At 42.3% G+C, this 18888-nt stretch overlaps 1 protein-coding gene across 2 annotated transcripts in view; it reads right to left on the bottom strand.

The window, feature by feature from the left end:
• Nucleotides 1-338: 338 nt before the first annotated feature.
• Nucleotides 339-18888, bottom strand: part of tcf7l1b (transcription factor 7 like 1b) — a 30645-nt gene continuing 12095 nt past the window's right edge. The window contains exons 4-12 of one of the 2 annotated variants that reach the window (XM_054610263.1): nt 12813-12896; nt 5725-5860; nt 5056-5158; nt 4537-4620; nt 2550-2684; nt 2249-2411; nt 2049-2156; nt 1834-1885; nt 339-1302 (exon numbers count right to left, since the gene is read on the bottom strand). In XM_054610263.1, the coding sequence (XP_054466238.1) occupies nt 821-1302; nt 1834-1885; nt 2049-2156; nt 2249-2411; nt 2550-2684; nt 4537-4620; nt 5056-5158; nt 5725-5860; nt 12813-12896 (1347 nt within the window). In that variant the 3' untranslated portion in view covers nt 339-820. The remainder of the gene's footprint in view (nt 1303-1833; nt 1886-2048; nt 2157-2248; nt 2412-2549; nt 2685-4536; nt 4621-5055; nt 5159-5724; nt 5861-12812; nt 12897-18888) is intronic. The other variant, XM_054610264.1, reaches the window with a different exon arrangement.

The raw sequence follows: 18888 nt of genomic DNA, 5'->3' as shown, positions 1-18888 counted from the left end.
TTTGAACTTATTTTGGGCTTCAAATTTTGTTACTCTGGTTCAGACGCTCATTTTCCAGTGTGGTTAGCCTAATTCTGCTTTATTAATCATTAAACTTCCTGCCACCATCAGCAACGTTTTTATGAAGATGTTCTTTATAAAACTAAAGGAGAACACAAGACTAAAAATGACAGGTGTGTTATGGGCTCTTATTCAATTTAAGTGTGGCTGTAAATTCTGCTCATTAAGTCTACATTTGTCACACCTACAAACAGTTATCGAGTTGTTATTCACTGTGGTCACTTGTACGAAAATATTAATCCAAACCACATAACCTTGTTAAAGAAACCTCTCTTTATTAAATGACAAAAACATGGGCTGACAGAACGCAAAAATACAAAAAGAGACATTTCTTTTAAGAAACAATTTCAAATGTTTATTTAACATGTCAAAGAAAGGGGCACACACTCGTGAATTGAAAAGGGGGCTGCAATTATTGGCCAGTACTATGACTTAAACTTAATACTAACATTAATCAGGTTTTGGCTAAAAAGAAAACATGTTTTTGTTCCTTTTTGTTTTTATAAAGAAACGTTATGTACATTGGTTCTTTTATACAAGAAGTTCATTGGATAAATGCATCAAAAAGAAACCAGTTCTGCAGTAAACTTTACAAAAAATACATTTCGTTTTCATTCAGAGTTGTAGAAAAGGAGATAGTCAAATATTGACCAATAATATTTCTTCCTTTTCATTATTTAGAAAAAAAGCTGTTCTAATACCTAGTTTAAAGAAAAGCAATATACAGCACAATAAATGGGAGAAAATTGCCTTTGCGGTTTCATTCGGTTGGTTTGGTAACCAAGGAGAGGGGCTGCGACTGGAACAGGGCATGATGGGAGTGAAGGGCTGCCTGATGGAAAGGGGAAGGGGGGGAGAGCATGGATGGGTGCAGAGAGGTGAAGGGGATTGGCCGGGTGAGGATGGGTGTGGTCGAATGGCTACCTGAAGTACCAATTGGGATTGAGTGGTGGGTATGAGAGGAGGAGGAGGAAGAGGAGGAGGAAGAAGAGGAGGATGTGGATCCAGAAGCCTTTCCATGTAGGGAGAAGTGGTGGTGCATGTGTCGCTCCGGTTTGGTGGTGAGCGATAGCGGCTGGGCCTGCTCGGAGTGAGTGGCAGCGGGGGCAGCCGGGGAGGCCAGGGCTGCAGAGGGAGTGGCCGGGGAGTCCAGCATGCTGCCGTGGGACGACGCTGGGCTGTCACACATCTTGTCCGAGGGCAGGTACTGCACGCACTGCTTCTTGCTTCTTATCGAGAAGTCTGGGGGAAACAAAGGAGAAGGGAAGAAGCTGAATTATGGATCTGCTGCTGGCTTCAAATCTGGTTCATGTCCCTGAATGCTGCCTCTGACAGAAGTGAACGAGTGATTATCAAAACAGCGAAGACGACGGCAGTGAAAGTTGTGAAACATGTTATGTTCAAATCAACTTGAAAACACATTGCAACACTGTGAGTGAAACATGATGTTGAACATATTCAGATGGTATGCATTCATGATGGAAAAGAAGGCGAGGCACACAACAAAATGTGCACTTTGTGGAAAGCTCTCTTGTGGTCATTTGTTTGCACAACAACAGACATACCTGCCACTATTGGCAATGAACCTCATAAGCTGCTTGTCAAAGTATAGAAGCAGGGAAAAGGTTAATAAGTGTTAGTGGTGAAAAAGATCCATGCAGAAAAAGGTAGATACAAATGATAGAATAAAGGTGCAGTGTAGCAAGTTGCACTTAACAGTTTGTGAAGAAAGAATCTAAACAAAAGGTGGTCTGTTAAGAAAAGGCCCCTTACCTTCTGGTTTCGAGTCGGGTTTATTGTCCCTCTTCCTCTTTTTCCGCTTTCCCTACAGAGATAAAACAATGGTGTTAAAACCTGTTTATAGGAAAAGTAAACCGCTCAATGACATTGTTTACAAGAACTGGAGAAGCCTGGTGAGAAAAAGGGGCTTGTTTCTAACATTCTCTACTTATTAATGTAAGACATGATCATGGAAATGTGGTACTCACATAGTTATCTCTTGCTGACCACCCTGGATAGAGCTGAGAGTGGAGTTGCCTCTCTTTTCTGGCCAGCTCATAGTATTTGGCTTGTTCCTCTCTTGACAGGGAATGCCACTGTGGACGAAGATAGAACACACAGAAGATATCAAAGGATTGCCAAAACACACATAGAGTTATAAACTCACATGCCCATCTATGCTACTTACCCGTCTTCCAAGGATCTGGTTGATGGCAGCGCTCTCTTTCAGAGTGCACTCTGCCACTACTTTGGCTCTCATCTCCTTCATATACAGCATGAAAGCATTCAGAGGTTTCTTGATATGAGGCCTCTTGTCCTCTTCTTTCTTGGGAGGAACAGGGGATTTCCTGCTAATCCGAAACATGAGAAAATATGCTGTTAGTAAAACCGTGAGGGGTTGAGAGGAGCTGGTGAATTGCAGTCAACAAGGGGAAATATTGTGCAGCAACATAAGCTTTTTTTTGAAGTTTTTTTTTAAACATTCTTACGCATGCATCGAGGGGCTCATGTCACTGGGCTCCTGTTTGATAGCCGGGGAGACGATGGCAGGATGAGGAATGCCCGTCTGGTGGAGGCTGTGCGGACTAGTCACCATGTGAGGGGAGAAACGGCTGGACACCAAGCTGTGAGGGCAACAGGATTCAACATTTTAAGAGTCTGGTTTAACAGCAAACCTCTGTGAACCTGAGGAGAAGAGGTTCAGCTAAGTTGGCACATGTCCGCCCTACCTTACCCTCCGGAGGAAAACTCACTGTGCCTACTGCGTCCGTCTAGACTAAATTCATGCACACAATGAGTTACATGCTTGCTTTTTGTTGTAATAGAGACTTTTTCAAAAGCCCCTTTATTCAGCAATGGCTGGAGAAGAGTGGAGTGTGTTGTTACCATGGTAACAGCATGGCCGTGACACCTGAAACCACTTTCCTTACCACGTTCCAGAGAGAGTTCTGACAGCCGTCCACACAGAACACCTTTAGAGTTTCTCTCTTTATTTCCAATTGTTAATACAATGGAGCATTGTATTAACAAGTGGGGGGGATTAAGCACCATATCCCTCTATCACACACTCTAGTTAATGTTCGATTGGAAAATTCCTCTATTTTAACATGTCACACAGGCTGTCATGAGAGCCCAAGCACAATATAGCCTTGTACTCGCGGTCCAGAGGCATCAGTTTTACCTTAAGATACACTCAGTATGGACTAACCCAGTCTTAACTTAATATACATAGAGGCTTAACTTAATATACATAGGCTTTTATAACTGTTGCAAGTGTAACATTGGAGTCCAGGTTGAAAATGCTCACACAGAAAAATAGTTCAAAGCTGAATCCTCATTCAGTATTTACTATCTGACTGAATATAAAATCTGACCTAAAGTCAAGTAAAAAAAAAAATTGTTTGCAAATACATAATCAAATATCTGTTATTAAGAACCGATGTGTTTTTTTTTTTTTTTTTTTTTTTACATTTCCATTTTTTCTATAAACCACTTAATAATTAATGCTGTTTAACCAAGGAGGTGCCATATCATCCCTTCGGTAATAAACCTATACCGCCTAATCTGTAAACATCCCACTGAGTCCCTGATGAATATCTCAATGCTGCTCCAAGTGTTGGCATGCACTCAAGTTCCACATTTTGAAAATAATGCTTCCATTAGCATTCATGCAATGCAGTCATTTTTATGTGACCTGCAGGTTGTTGTTGCCATTAGATATTTTTTCTTACTTTTACTCTTATTTGTTTCATTTATATTGCACAAGAACAATTTGAAGGTATAAATAATAAATAACAAATTAAATACTGTAAAAACTTCAGTGAGGTGTGTTTTGATTGTTGTTATTCCATCCCAGGATGGTCCATTCCATCCTATTGATCATAGAGACCCTTCTGAATATTTCATCTCATATGAACACCGGAAGGCTCGCTACAAATCTTTCCAGTTTTGGGAAAAACAGAGGGTCAGAGAGTCTGATTGGACATGTAGGTTCAGATGAGCTTTGATTTGTCGTTATTGATTCTCAGCCCTTTCATCTCTGCGGTGTGTGTGTTTTGGGGAGTGGCTCAGAACATTGGCTTGACCAGAGAAGTTTAGCTCAGAGAGAAAAGACAGGAGAGGAGTACTGAATGCCAATAATGCCCCCTCTCTATTTAGGAAGCTGAACTTGTCTGTGATAGACTTACACTCATAACCTTTGCAGTCCTGACACAGCTGCATGTCTGTGATCTGACAATTTTGCACGAGGTGAAAAGTGTTATATTCATGTTATTTCTCTAAATTGTTGCCAAAATAGTAAAATAAATTTGACAATTGGAGTTTAAAGGTGAACGCCAGCCATTTCTTTTACCTATTGGTTAAAAAGGCTAGCATTGAGAGCAAGATAAATGTGATTACAGCATGTCATAGAAGCAGCAGATATTACATGTCTCCCTTTGGGAGGAGGGGGGTGCTTGCCGAACATGATCTGCTCACCTGGACATGGATGCATTCATGGCTAGCGCTGGATAGGGATGACGGAATCCCCCCGGAGGGATGGAGTACATGGGCTGGCCCTGCCTGAGAGACAGAGGGAGACAGAGTGAGGTGTGAGGTGGATCAAACACAGCTGACAGCTAACCCACCAGCACTAATTCCCAACTCATCAACTCAAATCCCCTGCTTCTGGAACAGCAGAACCCATAAATGTCCACAAATTCCTTCTGGTGAACTCAAATGTAAAAACATTTGATATTGCACAGATATGGTGCTACTAGACTTGAGACAACAGAGCACGAAAATAAGGCATCACTTTAAACAAACATTTAACAAAAGTGTGTCCTTGTCATAATTTCCATCTTGACTTTTTGTTGTGCTTTCCTAAATCTTAACTCGCCACAAGTAGTTAACCACAAAGTTAATCTTCTAGCATCAGTACTTAAACTGTGGCACGATTTGTAACTAAGAACAAAACACATTTGACTGAGTGGACAGCTGCAAATAAAAGTGACTTACTGTTGCATGAACCAGCCCAGAGGGTGTGCGATGGAACCAACAGCACCAGGAGACAGCGGGTAGTATGGAGAGAGCTCTGAGGGGTGAGGTGTCCGAGGAATACCTGCAGGCGCCAAAGACAGATGAAACATGGTTTTATGTAATAGGTGACATGCTATTTAAAAAAAGATATTTAAAACAATATATATATATATCTCTGAAAATAAATTGCCATTATAATTGCCTTTTTATACTACTTCCAAAATGTATCTGCCTTCAGAGTACAGCAGCTGTGGTGAATTCACTTTGGTGTTTTTAATAGTGACCAGTTTTCAAGGTGGAAAAAAGAGAAAAATGTCGATAGAAACTTTCTCAATGCTTTCCAAAGTGAAACTGTTTTTTTCCAGAATGTGTCTATACCACGCTGTGTCTTTTTTCAAACTTCATGAACCTGTCGAGCTTATTAGCGGGCCTTCGTTTGGGCCCATTACGGTGCCTGCCTCCTGGTTACTGTGGATGTTTCAATACTTCTTTTCAACTGCGACAAGTGGTAACTATTTATACTGATTATGAATTTACGGTGACTTTTACAGCCACATTTCAAAACCACTGACAGATTTTATGTGGAATGTCACTTTAACATTTACAGTGTACAGTGAAGTGAATCAATGTCCATCTATGTGAAATTACCTGTCTTTGGGTCGAGGATCTCCGGGGAGAGGTGTGATGGCGGCGTGCCGGGGGAGAAGTGTTCATTGCTGTAGGTGATGAGGGGTGTCAGTGGGTGGACGTGGTGGGCATGCTGCACCACTGGGACTTTATTGGACTGTTGAGGAGGGAAAAAAAACGAGAGAAGAACAGACACAAAGAAGTTATGAGCAGGGGGTGACAAATGCGTAACATAACATTTAAAAGAGAGTGAATGTAATCCATCAAAGCTATTATGCTTGTGGCTGAAACAAGCATATAACTATCCCACAGTGTGTACCGCACATGATTTCTGTGGCCCATTGTTCAGAAGAAATGCACGCTGTAAATAGGCCATCATGTGTGAATGCCCTCTACGGTAAACATAACATCAGTCTGTGCGTGTGACCGGCCCTGTGATGCAATCTGGACCAGCACCAAGGAACACTAAAAAGCCCTGCAGACACATGCCAAGACCATTATGGTCATTTAGCTGAGGAGAGAACTGTTTGTTCAGTCCAACAAGAAAAACAACGGTGCTTTCGATTCCAAAAGTCACACCAGCGAACCACAAACAAACACAATCAGGCTAAGGTAAACTGAATACCCATAAAAAAGTGGAGACATCATCTCCCACTCTGTCTCCAAGCAGTCACTTGATTTGGAAGAAGCAGACGCCCATGGGTGGATTACACTGCCACGTTACACTGCAGATGACCCCAATGTAAGAATAACACTGAAAGTTCTGTATAACTTAAGATAAGTGGTGAAGAACAGAAAGATTGAACTTCCTTTAACATGCCATGTGGATCTTTAAGCTATTTTAACAATACTTGACACACAGAGACTAGCCGAGATCTGACCGGCACTGCGGCTACGACGAGGGTGATGAAGACAATAATAATAACCAGCGTCTCTACTTTCATTAGGCAGCGCTCAGCCTCGCAGTCATTTCCCCTTGCTGCCAGGCTGAATAGAGCACTTGTTGGCTCAACTTGTCACATGGGAGGGTCAATGGGTGGAGGGAGGTGGGGGGGAGAAAGGAGTCTTGTTCCTCCAGGCTATCCTTACTTCAATATCCCTCCCCACCCCCTTCTCAACCTCTCGTCCCACTCCAATGTGGTCTGCTAGGGAACAAGGTTTGCATTGAGACTTCTGTACACTCTCTTGCTTCACGCTGCTTAGAATTGTTCCAGATCTTTGCTTTTTTTCCACCACTTTTTCTTTTTTTCTTTTTAAAAAGGAAGGTCCAACCTTTTCCTCCTTTTTAAATCTTTAGCAAATTGGTTTCTCCCGTGTCTAAAGCACGCTCTGATTCTGTTAATGCCAGGTGGAGTGAGGAAAATATTTACTGGTGTTAAACATAGCTATATTAAGATCACTTTGCTCGGGCCTTTTTTTTGGTTTCTCCAGACTTCAGAGCATATAAGGTCAATGCATATGATGAAGCACAGAGAACACAATTTCACACAACAAGGAGAAGGCTTTGATGAAGCTTCATGGCAGAAATAGTGTTGACCTGCTGGGTTGAAATCCCAGGTCCCACATGTCATGTATATTTGAGTTGTGCTTTGTTGTTCTACTTAATGTACAATATGCCTGAATTCTCCCTATATTGTGAGGGCTGTTTGAGACCTCTAGACCTGGGTGCCAACACATTTTTGGGAAGCACTTCAGTGAGAATTTGAAATGATGCCTATTAATTATTCATATCCTGGAATACACCAATCGTGTGCTCTACACATATTTCTAAGTTTGAAGGCACTAGTTTTAACTCCGGGCTGTCTTTCAGTTCAGCAGCCTGACAAAATGTGGAGAAAAATGGAGAATGCAGGTTTCACATATGCAAAACTATTCTGAACTGTATCCTACCCGCCAGATTGTCTCCGTTAGGAATAAAGATGGCTTCTTCATCAAGAAAATTCCTAATCTTAAATCAGAATTCTTTTGAATGATACAGACAAGTTTCTGGACTAATTTAAATGTATTAAGTTCTCTAGAGCTCTGGGGGCATTACATGCGGTTTTGTGAAATTGAAAAACTAGACTAATGGCTCAATCATGAATTAAACTAAACACTAACGAATCAATGCCTTCTTTCACTTGCTTTATGTGTAGAGGCAAAATTCCTGTAGCCCACGAGAGCTTCATACGTCTGGTTTCATGATCCACAAGCAAAGTGTAATAAGGAAACCACAAGGAACCTGAGCCGTGTTTTAAATATAAACAACATCTACGTGATAGGACGGATGAAGGGCAACCTGGAACCAGATGGTATCTACATCGGCAGAAAAAAAATCATGCTCTTTACATAGACGTGCTTGTTGCAAACAGGTCTGCAGTGGTGCATACCTCTCAGCGAGCAAGTAAAAACACTCTGAACTGGTCTTAGAGTGGATTGGACATAGTAACAGGAAGGTTTAAAGGAAAAAAAAAAAAAAAAAAAAACAGCAAAAAGTTGCTGAGCCAGTGCAGAGAAAAGATGTCTGTCTCTTAAGAGGGTTTGAATCTAAAAAGTCCGAGGTGGCAGTACCTCGTCTGGCTCTACAACTTGGAACGGCGCTAAGAAAAGCACAGTCCTTGGTCAGTGTGGGTGGAGGGGTGGATTTCATTCAAGCAAACATGTTTTTGGATCCTGCACATCTGAATTGAATTACTAGGCAAACAGCCGATGGGGAAGAGAGCTTAGAACAAACTGAATAACCCCGCAGCTTTGTGTGTCTTTATGCTCGGTGATTCTGGGTGGGAGGCTCAGAGGCCTTTCAAAACTCCAGGAAAGACGGGGTGAAAAGAATGCCTGGCATGCTGAGAAATCCAAGCCTTGTTTGTCAACGCCAACAGGAAGCGGACGTGAGAGGGGACTGACCGTGTCGTATGTCTTTAAAATCAACCACTCCAAACTATGCCATTCATCACAGGCAACGTGTGCTTTGCGTCTGGTGATCACCTCTGAATGGGTCAATAGGAGTAATATTCTAGCTTAAAATAATACGGAGCAGAGCGGTGTCATATTACTGGAGTGAATAGTCCCAGTGGTAATTAGATAAATTGAGAGGGCTCTTAACACTGGTAATAAATATGTCAACAGACAGATAAATAGCAATATTATTTTCTGGTAAATCTGCCAATTATATGTGTAATTTCATATACTTATACTGTGATTCTAAGATCTCTTCGTTTCAGAGTTTGAATGGAATCAAAGCACTGTTTCCTTTTCTCATTTCTGAAGAGGATCTTGTCTCTGCAGTGGCCCAGCAGGACTGCAGACCTCAGATCAGTATTCAGTTCAGTCCTCCCAAAGCCTTTGATTTCATGATGGATCCCGGTAGTTCACTGCCTAATGCAAAACGAGAGAATCTCACCGGACTCCCAGTCAAAGGTCTGTTGGAAGAATATGGGTCGAAAGCAAGTATATGTATCTCTATGGGAGAATAAAAAACAGCAGATTTTCAGTTAATATCTCTACTTAAAGTGTCATATAGCCCTGAGAGTTGAAGATTGCACCGGACACATGCAGCGAGACAAAAAAAGCGTCTCTGGAATGCAGCTCTAAACCTTACCACTTCAATTGACTAACAATTCTGTGACTAAGTGACTTATGACACGTTGACACGGCCGTGTCCCTCGATGCCTTGACTACTCTGGATGGCGTTAATACAATATTGAAACAAAGAGGGCGATTCTTGTTGCCCTGTCAAGTGAAGATCAGCCCATATTTGAGCACTGAGTGCACCGTGATCTGATAAGTAACTGAGGGACAGACACCCCTGGTCAGTTCCACCTCATTAGAGAGTCACAGCTCCTTCTAATCCAGAATAACAGAACTCGTCAGTGTAGTCGGTAATGACACAGAGAATAGGCATTACGGACAAATTACTGCAAGTGACTGAATGACCTCAGAGAGGGAAGTACGCAGCCTTGACATCATTATCAGCAGAGTGTTAATGACTGAATCGGTGCGTTTGGGGAAGATGAGTACTAGAAGCACATGATTCAGACAGCACCGCCACCTCATCCTCTCCTCTCCGCTCCTCTCTGGTCCAGCTCGGCCACTACTGATGGGCTGACATGTTCCCTATACTGCATCACCTGGTCCTGGAGTGCCTTTGATGTATTATTCATGAAGAGGCAGCCCTCTGAACACAAGGGTCTATGTGGGGGTTTTGGGGTGCTGAATGTATGTGTGTGTGTGTGTGCATGTACATGTGTGTGTATGAAAAGCTTGCTCCAGTCTTCCCAGTCCTCCCGCCACACCAGCACCACCATTACTACCAAAGGCAATACCAACTGAATGCTAAACAAACCTGTCTGTTGAATAATTGAGGATCTCAGACCAGAGCAGGCTCTGATTAGCATACAGGCCTTATGGACCCAATCTGCACAGTGACAGGATGGTCTTGCCCTAGACTTTGGTAGCCACCGAATACTCTGATTTCTACTTAACATCCTCTTATCTCGGTCCAAATTGCCAGAATTCGAAGAAATCTAAAACAATAATTTCAGTTCACTAACAAATATAGCATTAATCTCTTTAGGCATATGTGGGAATGACAGATGATATCATTCACCAAAAACTATCTTCAAGCGGAGGCTCGCCAGTGGATGATTTATTAATCTGCAAAAAGTCACTTGACTGGGCAGGTCTGTATCTAATAAGGCTGCAAAAGCCTTTTCAGCACACTAACATTCTGAATAGTTGACATGCATATAAAAGTCCAACATATACATGTGCCTACAAGCAAATCTTACGACAGATATTCCAAACCATGGCAGTCCATCATAAAACCAAAACAGTGATGTCAGATTTAACACATGCTTGCAGAAATGACTGAAGGTCTACAGGTCTGCTCCAGGAGTCCCTCCTGGTGTCTCCTCTCCTCAGGTCTCTCTATCTGGCTCCTCTTGGCCCTGGGCAGTAATCCCTGGCCCCCCATGTGTGCCCATCCGCTCCCCCTGCTCTCATTAGTGCAGTGTTGGGGCCTGGGGAGCCTGCAGGCCTGGGGAGCCAGCCTGCTGCTCCCCTCCCACTCTTCCACTCTCTCCTCGGCTGGAGTAATGAGCACATAATCAGCCTGGCTCCCTGTCAGCAGCAGCACACCAGAGGGGCATGTGGGCTCCTGGCCCAGAGTGGGGGGTAAGGCCACAGCGGGGTGTTTCACTCTCTATCCTCCGTGCCTAGGGTACACCACACCCGGTATTAGTGTTTCCCACCACTAATCAAATGACCCTCTAGTCACAGGTCACCAGATCAAGCATAGTGACTTCCTCTTTTAGTTGACATGCTGAAAGCTAATACACTTTCAATGAACTTCCCTACCTTTTGCTTTAAACTGAAAGTGTATAAGTTATAAGACACTCATGTGATCTCATATTCTGTTTCAGCCAAATTAAGTGTTTCATTTGCAATCTTTGGCTTTGAACTTCACATTTATTAGAGCTGTGCTATTCATTTTCAATAAAAATAGTAAAATGATAATAAATAGCATACAGTATCGACTTTCATTTAAGACCAAGATACAAAGAAGCCTCTTTCCATGCTAACAACAATGTAGAACCTGTATAGGTATTTATAAGTTCCTAAGTGCAGATATGAAAGCATCTATAATACATTTAATTGAATGCAAGAAAAGGACACACGCTGCAAACTTGAGGGAAGTATATATTTAAGCACACAGACGTGAAGGCTACTTATTATTCCGATGATGTGAGTAACATTTCTCGCACAAAACAGTTAGATTCCTCACATTCTTAGTCTACAATGTTTCTTTTTGAATTGACTTTTCTGTATTAATGACGTTCAAAGAGATGAAGGCCAAGCAAAATAAATAAATAAATAAAAGCACCAACAAAGAGCCACATGAAAAGTAGCAGCAACCACTGAAGGACAGAACAGAAACAATCCAAACAGAGAACTCAGCCTCAGTCAATGTGCTTTCATTTCCTTTAAATTCAACTGCTGTTATCGTACTCACTGTTCTGGCTGTTTTTCTTAATTCTGTCTCCCTACATTGTAGATTCATGAAGTTACATACTGTCTAAACAACATAGAAACAGTTTTCTGCAACAAAACTTCACATTGTAGCTGCCGTAACTCAGAAAAAAATCAACAGGGTCACTGCCAGGTCAGAATTTATTCTAATAAATATATGTAATTGGTTTCTTTTGAGACTTAAGTTAGTCGTGGATTCCCATGAGCAAACTCTGTCCCATCACAACAATTTCCCATTGACTCCGCTCAATGAGGACTTTGTCATGTGCATCGTGTGCGATTATGGGATCCAACGAATCAACCACAAACTCAGCAGGCACATCTAGCCAGGATATGTGAGGTCAAGGGGCTGAGTATCAACGGCTGCATTTACTACAGTGTAGTGACAGTGGCTTTCCACTCCATGCACTGCTTAATATGACTCCACGGACTAGAAGACGCCCTGATATAATCAAGCAGGTGAGATGCCAGCTAGATGCTCATGTTATCTAATGTTTTCAATCTCAAACACACATCCCTCGGTGAAGCCACAAACCAAACAAGTCTGCTGAGGCCCCGCATTGTCTAACCAGAGTGAGACACCATGATGACTTGTTCACACCTGTGTGGGAAAGTTCAAGAATGGCAAGGAGGTTCGCAGTTGAGAGATTTATGGAGTTTTTGTGGCAAAAGACAGACAGATTGTTCAGCAGTTGGCCTGCGGGTGCCATAGGGGTTGTGGGGGAGGCGGTGCATGGATGGATGGGAGCCAGTTTAATTTACATGCACACTATAACTTTGTTATTGTGAACAACCACATCATGGTGATTGCTTGATTAAAACGTTTATATGGTTCCCAGTAAACTGATTCCCCCAGTAAGTTATTGCCCGTAGGATGCAGCCCGGAGGAAACATCCTATTAGTGCCATAAAATAAGGAAGGGGAAGTGACACTGCTGGTGTTCACAGTTATTGGTGTGGGAAATTTTGTGGAAAATATATATTACATTTTTTCCCCCTCCAGCAATCAGCCATGTTGCCTCATTTTTTTTTTGTTGTCAAACACACTTTTTGTCTGGTATACTCCATAATCAATATTTAGTTATGTTTTGAGTGTCCACTTACTAAATGCCCTGGAGTTGGAGAACGGGAGTCTTTTAGTCCTGCAGATCCAGGGACGTCCAAAATAGGCCATTTCATCTGCAGGTACTGCAGGTGACAGAAAAAGGAGCAGAATTATATAACAGAACCAAACATTGTGCATATAAAAACATTCACTGTAATAAAAACATCAAATATAGATTTGATAGAATTAATTAAAAAAACATGATATAGAGACCAAAATGTAAAATTGAATGATCTATTGTGCAAAAAAACCCCACATAAAACAAATATTTACTGTTTCTTAACTGAAGGGACTGAAGCATGAAAAAGTAGTATGATGGCGTCAAGCCCGCACAGATCTCTAGCAGACACCTGTACCAGACCCACACCACTGCTGGAGTCAGACAGTGAGTTCTGGCACAGGGTAGAGCAGGGAGAGCGATGTGAACACAACGGACTGGTGGAGGACTGTGAAATTGCCGTTTGTCAAGGAAAAACAAGAGGCCAGCTGTGGGCGCCCGTCGCTGAGCGGGTGGGAAGAGACAGCTGGAAGGAAGCCCCACTTACAGAACAGCACAGAGGTTGAGCTGCGGACTCGAAGCTAACTCCCGTCTCCATTGGTTTGGCCTTTTGACCCCCAAAATAGGCCCTCCTCCATTCAGTATCACTACTTTTCACACATGTATAAAAGTTATAATAAAGGATTGTATAAGTGTTTGCTTTTCCAATTATTTTTTTCATACCTAACATAGATTTCCATCACCGTACTACCGCTGCCCGTTCCGTCGCCGCAGAGTTAGAGCTATGCGTACTCGAGGAGGAGTTTTATGATTTACTGCTTCATACAACAAGCTGAGCATTTTTTTCTTCCTCCAGCAATGGAGATAGCATGAAGCCAGAGCTCCAAAAGCACTGCTCAACCATCTGGTTTATGAATCAGTTTAAATACCGGACACAGCAGCTTGTCATGCATGTGGATTTTCTCTCTGGACTGGTAGAATTTCAAATTAATTAAAAGGGGTTTTATATATGATTATTTATTACTAAATTTGGCTCATCGAGGCCCATGTAGTGCAGACACGTAAATGTATCATAGTTCATTATTTAAGATTCTTTTTGTGCATGGGAACATATTATGGGTCAGAAATTCATTCTGGAAGTTGCAGTTACACAATCTCCCCCTGCATCCTCTGTTATCATTCTACAATGTATACCGTCATCTTTATTTACATAGCGCTGCGCACATGAATTCCTACACACAAACAGTTTGGCGTACACCCATAGCAAACATCTGATGAATGGGGAAGACAAGTATCTGACATTTAAAAAATGACTGGCAAAAGCAGTTAAAGACTATATGCAAAGCTTTGTCTGCTTTTCCAAAGTTGTAGCAGGATAAATGATGACAAACAAGCAAACTGGAGGAGTCATGCATTCAGGTTCTGATTTTAAAACTTCATTCATCACTCCGGGTTTGTAAGGAGGAAGGAAGCTTGGATGGCTGTGGGTTAAAAATGGAAAAGACATTATAGCAGGAGGGGGAAAAGGGAGAGGAGGGAAAAAAAACATTTTCAGGAATGAGTTTGTCGGAGCAGGCAGAGGGTATTGTTTCCTGACAGCTGGGGTCCAACAGAGACCAAGGCAGGGGGAAGGGGACCCTTTTTCCCTTCGAAAAAAGGGGGGAAATTCTTGGAGTTGACATCAGCCCTCTTCATTTTCACTATACTGCTCAAGGCTGAATCGTAAGTTCCAACTAATGGGCCCAAGTCCATACAACTGTCAGGAGGCAGTTGCTTTTACAGGCTGCTATTGAAACTTTATTCTGCTGTGTGCATGGCACCTAATGAATGCTGCTCTCCGGAGAAAAAATCCAAAACAATGCAGTTTTTTTTTGTCTAATCTATGTCAATCATGAGTCCTTCCACAAATGAAACGAGCGCTATTGTGAGCGTTTGGTCTTACCCTGCCGTGCCCACCCCGGCTCTCCCACCAAATCCATCCCTTATTTGACAGCTTCTGCCAGGACTGAGGAACATGCCCCCAGGCACTTTTTTTTTTATGAGCGCCTACTTTTCTTTTAATTGCCAGCATGCCCTATGGAGCAACTGTTCACACACTCCCTGAAACATCCAGCCAGGTAATGCCAGCCGCACACTGTCACATTAGCTCCAGTCCAGACTACAGCAGCACAGCGCTCAGCAACACATGAGAGGGAGGGTGTTTGGGTCTATGAGTTGTTTCAGGAAACAAAAGACGAGGACTTGTGGGCCATGCCGCTCAGCAAAAACTTTCTCAGTGCTATAGTGGAAAAAAAACCCAGAAGGGAAGTGTAAGAAAAAAAGTTACGACAGCTGAAAGATAGCCAGCACGTAAAATGGATGATTCAAATAGTGATGACATGTGATATTAATGGTTGTAAGAGGTCAAGACAGGAGATACATTATTATCAATGTAACCGCAGGACATTTAGTGATGCTTTACACATGCCCTTATTTTACAAGAAACAAATACAGACATATGGTCGGGCCCATAGCAATGTCTATTTCCGCATGGGAGCTGGAAGCTCTGGTAAATAGACTCGGATAGACTACTGAAAGAAATGTGTAACTAAAGTGAAGTTTAGCTGATCCATTTTCGTAGCTCTCTAATTGTCTTCCAGCCCTCCCTGCTGCCTCCAACACTCAGAATAGACATCAGTAGAATGTGCTACTTTTACAGGACCCAGATGCGACAAAGGTGGCAGTGATGCCACTGAAATTTTCCAAAAAGCTGCACTGGAGCCCTTTGGTTTTTTGAACAGAGAGAATGCAACATATGCTCTGGGGCATGTGGTCTGCCAGAGCTGGGTTCTAATTGTTACATCGCTCTCACAGAGCGAAGGAAAACACAGCCAAGAGTCTTTGTCATCTCTGAAGTGTGTGGTGCCATACTGTAGGCCAACATCAGAGCATGGAGAAGAGACAGATGTCTGGACATTTGCTTTCAAACTAAGTCAGACACTCTGCCAAAGGCACAGAAAAAATCCCAAACTTTCCTAGCTACTGTCTGTGTGTACTTCAGGGCTGCAAAAACTAAAGCAAAAAAATATATTAACAATTATATAAAATGTATAAATCTACAAAATGTATGCATAAAACATGTCTTGATTCTGGAAACGCAGATATGCATATTAACTGTTACTATCTAAATCAGATTATTTGTTATAGCATCTTAAACTGAATTGCATTAACTCAACCAGTCAGAGGCAAATAGTCAGTCAAACAACAAATAAAAGAGGGAATATGTATAGAGTGGCAGCTCAGACGCTTGTGAAATGGCTTCGCCTAACTTGTGTTGAATAGCGGAGCAGCAGGAATGCCTCGACGGATCGCTCCAGCAGATAATGTCAATCACCTACTGTGTGGAGAACCCCTCCCCATTGTTTTCTTTTACCCCCCAACAGAAAACAAATGGGCCGCACAGCTTGCTGTTTGGCTGAGGTGTTAATTACCGTGCCCTGGCCATATGAAGAGCAACTTCAGACAATGGCCCTGTCAGGCCCCCCACACAACAGTCCCTCCCTGGTTTGCTTTGCTGATATTACCTGCTCCTGCAGGGCCATTGACACCTCAACCTGATCTATGCATGAAACACAATTAAAGCTTCTGCAACAAAGACAATGTGATAAGTAGCCCCCGCCTTTTGCATTAAGGCTCATTGTTTACCAACATTAGAGGCAATTACATTGACAATTCTTAAGCAAACTTCGGCAGCCATTGTGCTAATTAGTGTGTAATTGATGGGGAAACGACAAGCAGCTCAGCTGGTAAGACCCACAATGCACTACTGGGCCACTGCAAATTTTTCTGAATGGGGACCATGTCCTATTATCCGGTCCACTATGAAGTAAGTAGATTAGTCAGGGAGGAAGTTATTAATCAAAGCTACCTTAAAAGAAGGTAAAGAGTAATAAACCACAAATATATCTTGGTGAGGGTGTTAATGATGGAGAAATATTAATAATAATAATTTATCAACCAAAGTGACTACCTGGATTTCTTATCCTGGCATTTTATTAGTGGAGATGTGTTTACACAATTCTCTTTGAATTATGTTATCCCTGAGAAGCCTGTGGTCCTGCAGTGGAGATAGCATACTGCTAATGGCTACAACATTTGAAGTGTCCATTAGCCCATAGAGGAATGAAGTTAAGTGACTATGACAGGGGCACTCCCTCAGTTGGCCGGGCCTCTATTGTGACCCGGTTGGTCGTCCTGCACTCTTATTCACAGCCAGTAAAAAAAACTGGGTCAAAGGTCAGACATCCAGAGTGCTGTGGTTTCTATGGCAACGTGGCCTATTAAGGCCAGGCTCATTGGCCTCTTAACATGCTCTTGTACACAAAAGAACTATTAGTGCAAAGAGGGAGAGAGGAGAGTGAAGAGGGGAGGCAGCGCAAGGGAGGTCCTAACAACACAACGACAAGGTTTTTCCAAGATTTCCAAGATGGTTACACATTGTCCATGCGGCTCCAAATACGTCTATATGTAGCATACATGGGAAATCAGTAGCTCCTCAATGAGGACACTAAGAATAAACTGCATGGTCGGTCATCTGTTCCAAAATATGAATACCATTCTTGTTCTGCATATTAAGTGTTAAAGTGAACATTTACTTGAAAGTATTTCCAGTACTCAATCTTGAAAAAAGTCAATGAGCAAGGGTGTCACATGACTACCTCATGCATATTCTGTACAAGGCCAAGCTGGCCAGCAGACTGGGTTTATTTGAAAAGTCCTGTGAGTGAATTTACTGCTGTTTCAGTAATAAAACAGCATTAACACTATACAAGGCCAAGATAAACCCCCCTAAAGAGCTTCTTTAAAATGCTGTCCCAGTGAGTCGGCTGCAACTTCAGCAGGAGTTTGCATTTTTGCAACTCAAGCAATTAATTGTATCAGGGTTTTTTTTTTCTTTTCTTCCTTTTGCATGTCACGATCCTGAGTTATTGCTTCCTGTATCCACAGCTTTCGAGCTCATATGAGTCCCCAAATGAAGCTGCCATTGTTCTTCTAATTCTGTCTCACTGACTTTCAGGTACTTTAAATCCGTCGTAGTTAAAGAAACAGTTCGGTCTCACTGAGGTTAAACGTCGGAATAAGTGAGTAATTCTGTTACAGAGCACAACTGCAGGCCGTATAAAACTCACTGTATAATTAGACACACAAGAAAATAATTATGCATCTGGTAAAAGCAAGGCCATCTCATAAAGACACAGAGGAGGCTACGAAGCTATTCAAGTCAATTATGTGCAGTCAGTTATGTGGTTTCCCGTACCTGGGAGATCTGCTTTCAATTGTCACAAACTGCTCCGCTTAGTGTCAAGAGTGTCAGTGTGATCTAATGTCAAGACAGGCTACACCTCAAATGTCAAAGATGTCGTCCTTTTCTATGTCCTGTGGCATTGTTTGTCCAGTCGCACAGGAACACAACTTTTTTTTATTGTTTGGGGAGTAGCCTCGTTTCATTGAATTTCACAGCCGTAAACGTCTGTATAATTAACTCCAGAACACGAGGTGGTTATAAGAGGTTGGCTGGATGTTTACAGTAAAGTTCGCTCAACTGTGTGTGGGTGCGCGTGCGCGTGTGTGTGTGTGCGTGTGTGTCTGAGTGTAGGTGTGTGTGCCTCCAAGTCTATGCCAATGACACACAAGTGAGACCTGAATTTTTCATTTATGACCAAACACAAATTGACTGGAGACAGCATGGGTTACCAATATAATACAGCGTTTCCTGCCAAGGCATTTAGGAGGCAATAATCCAGCATGCACCCTGCACACTGCACAGGGCAAATACCACAGCACAGTAATCACTCCAAACCCTCTGCAAAAACATAAAATAATCTTTTTCTCTTCTTTTTCTAGAAACTGCAGATAAATATTTACTCCTACCAAAAGAGTAAACTTCAGTATGTCTGCTAAAAGTGTGTCTCAAAGTTTGTTTGTTTTTCTGACTAGGTACAGTGGGTGATTGTTTCTTTTTTAAAACTTCCCTAAGAGCAGCTGACATTGGCAGAAGAGGCAATGAGGCATCTTGAAGGGAAAAAGTCAGTTTTGTA

The sequence above is a fragment of the Anoplopoma fimbria genome, chromosome 13 (assembly GCF_027596085.1).
Source record: "Anoplopoma fimbria isolate UVic2021 breed Golden Eagle Sablefish chromosome 13, Afim_UVic_2022, whole genome shotgun sequence".
Classification (NCBI taxonomy): Eukaryota; Metazoa; Chordata; class Actinopteri; order Perciformes; family Anoplopomatidae; genus Anoplopoma; species Anoplopoma fimbria.
The sequence above is the reverse complement of the archived record's forward strand: the minus strand, read 5'-3'. Positions and strand labels throughout refer to the sequence as shown.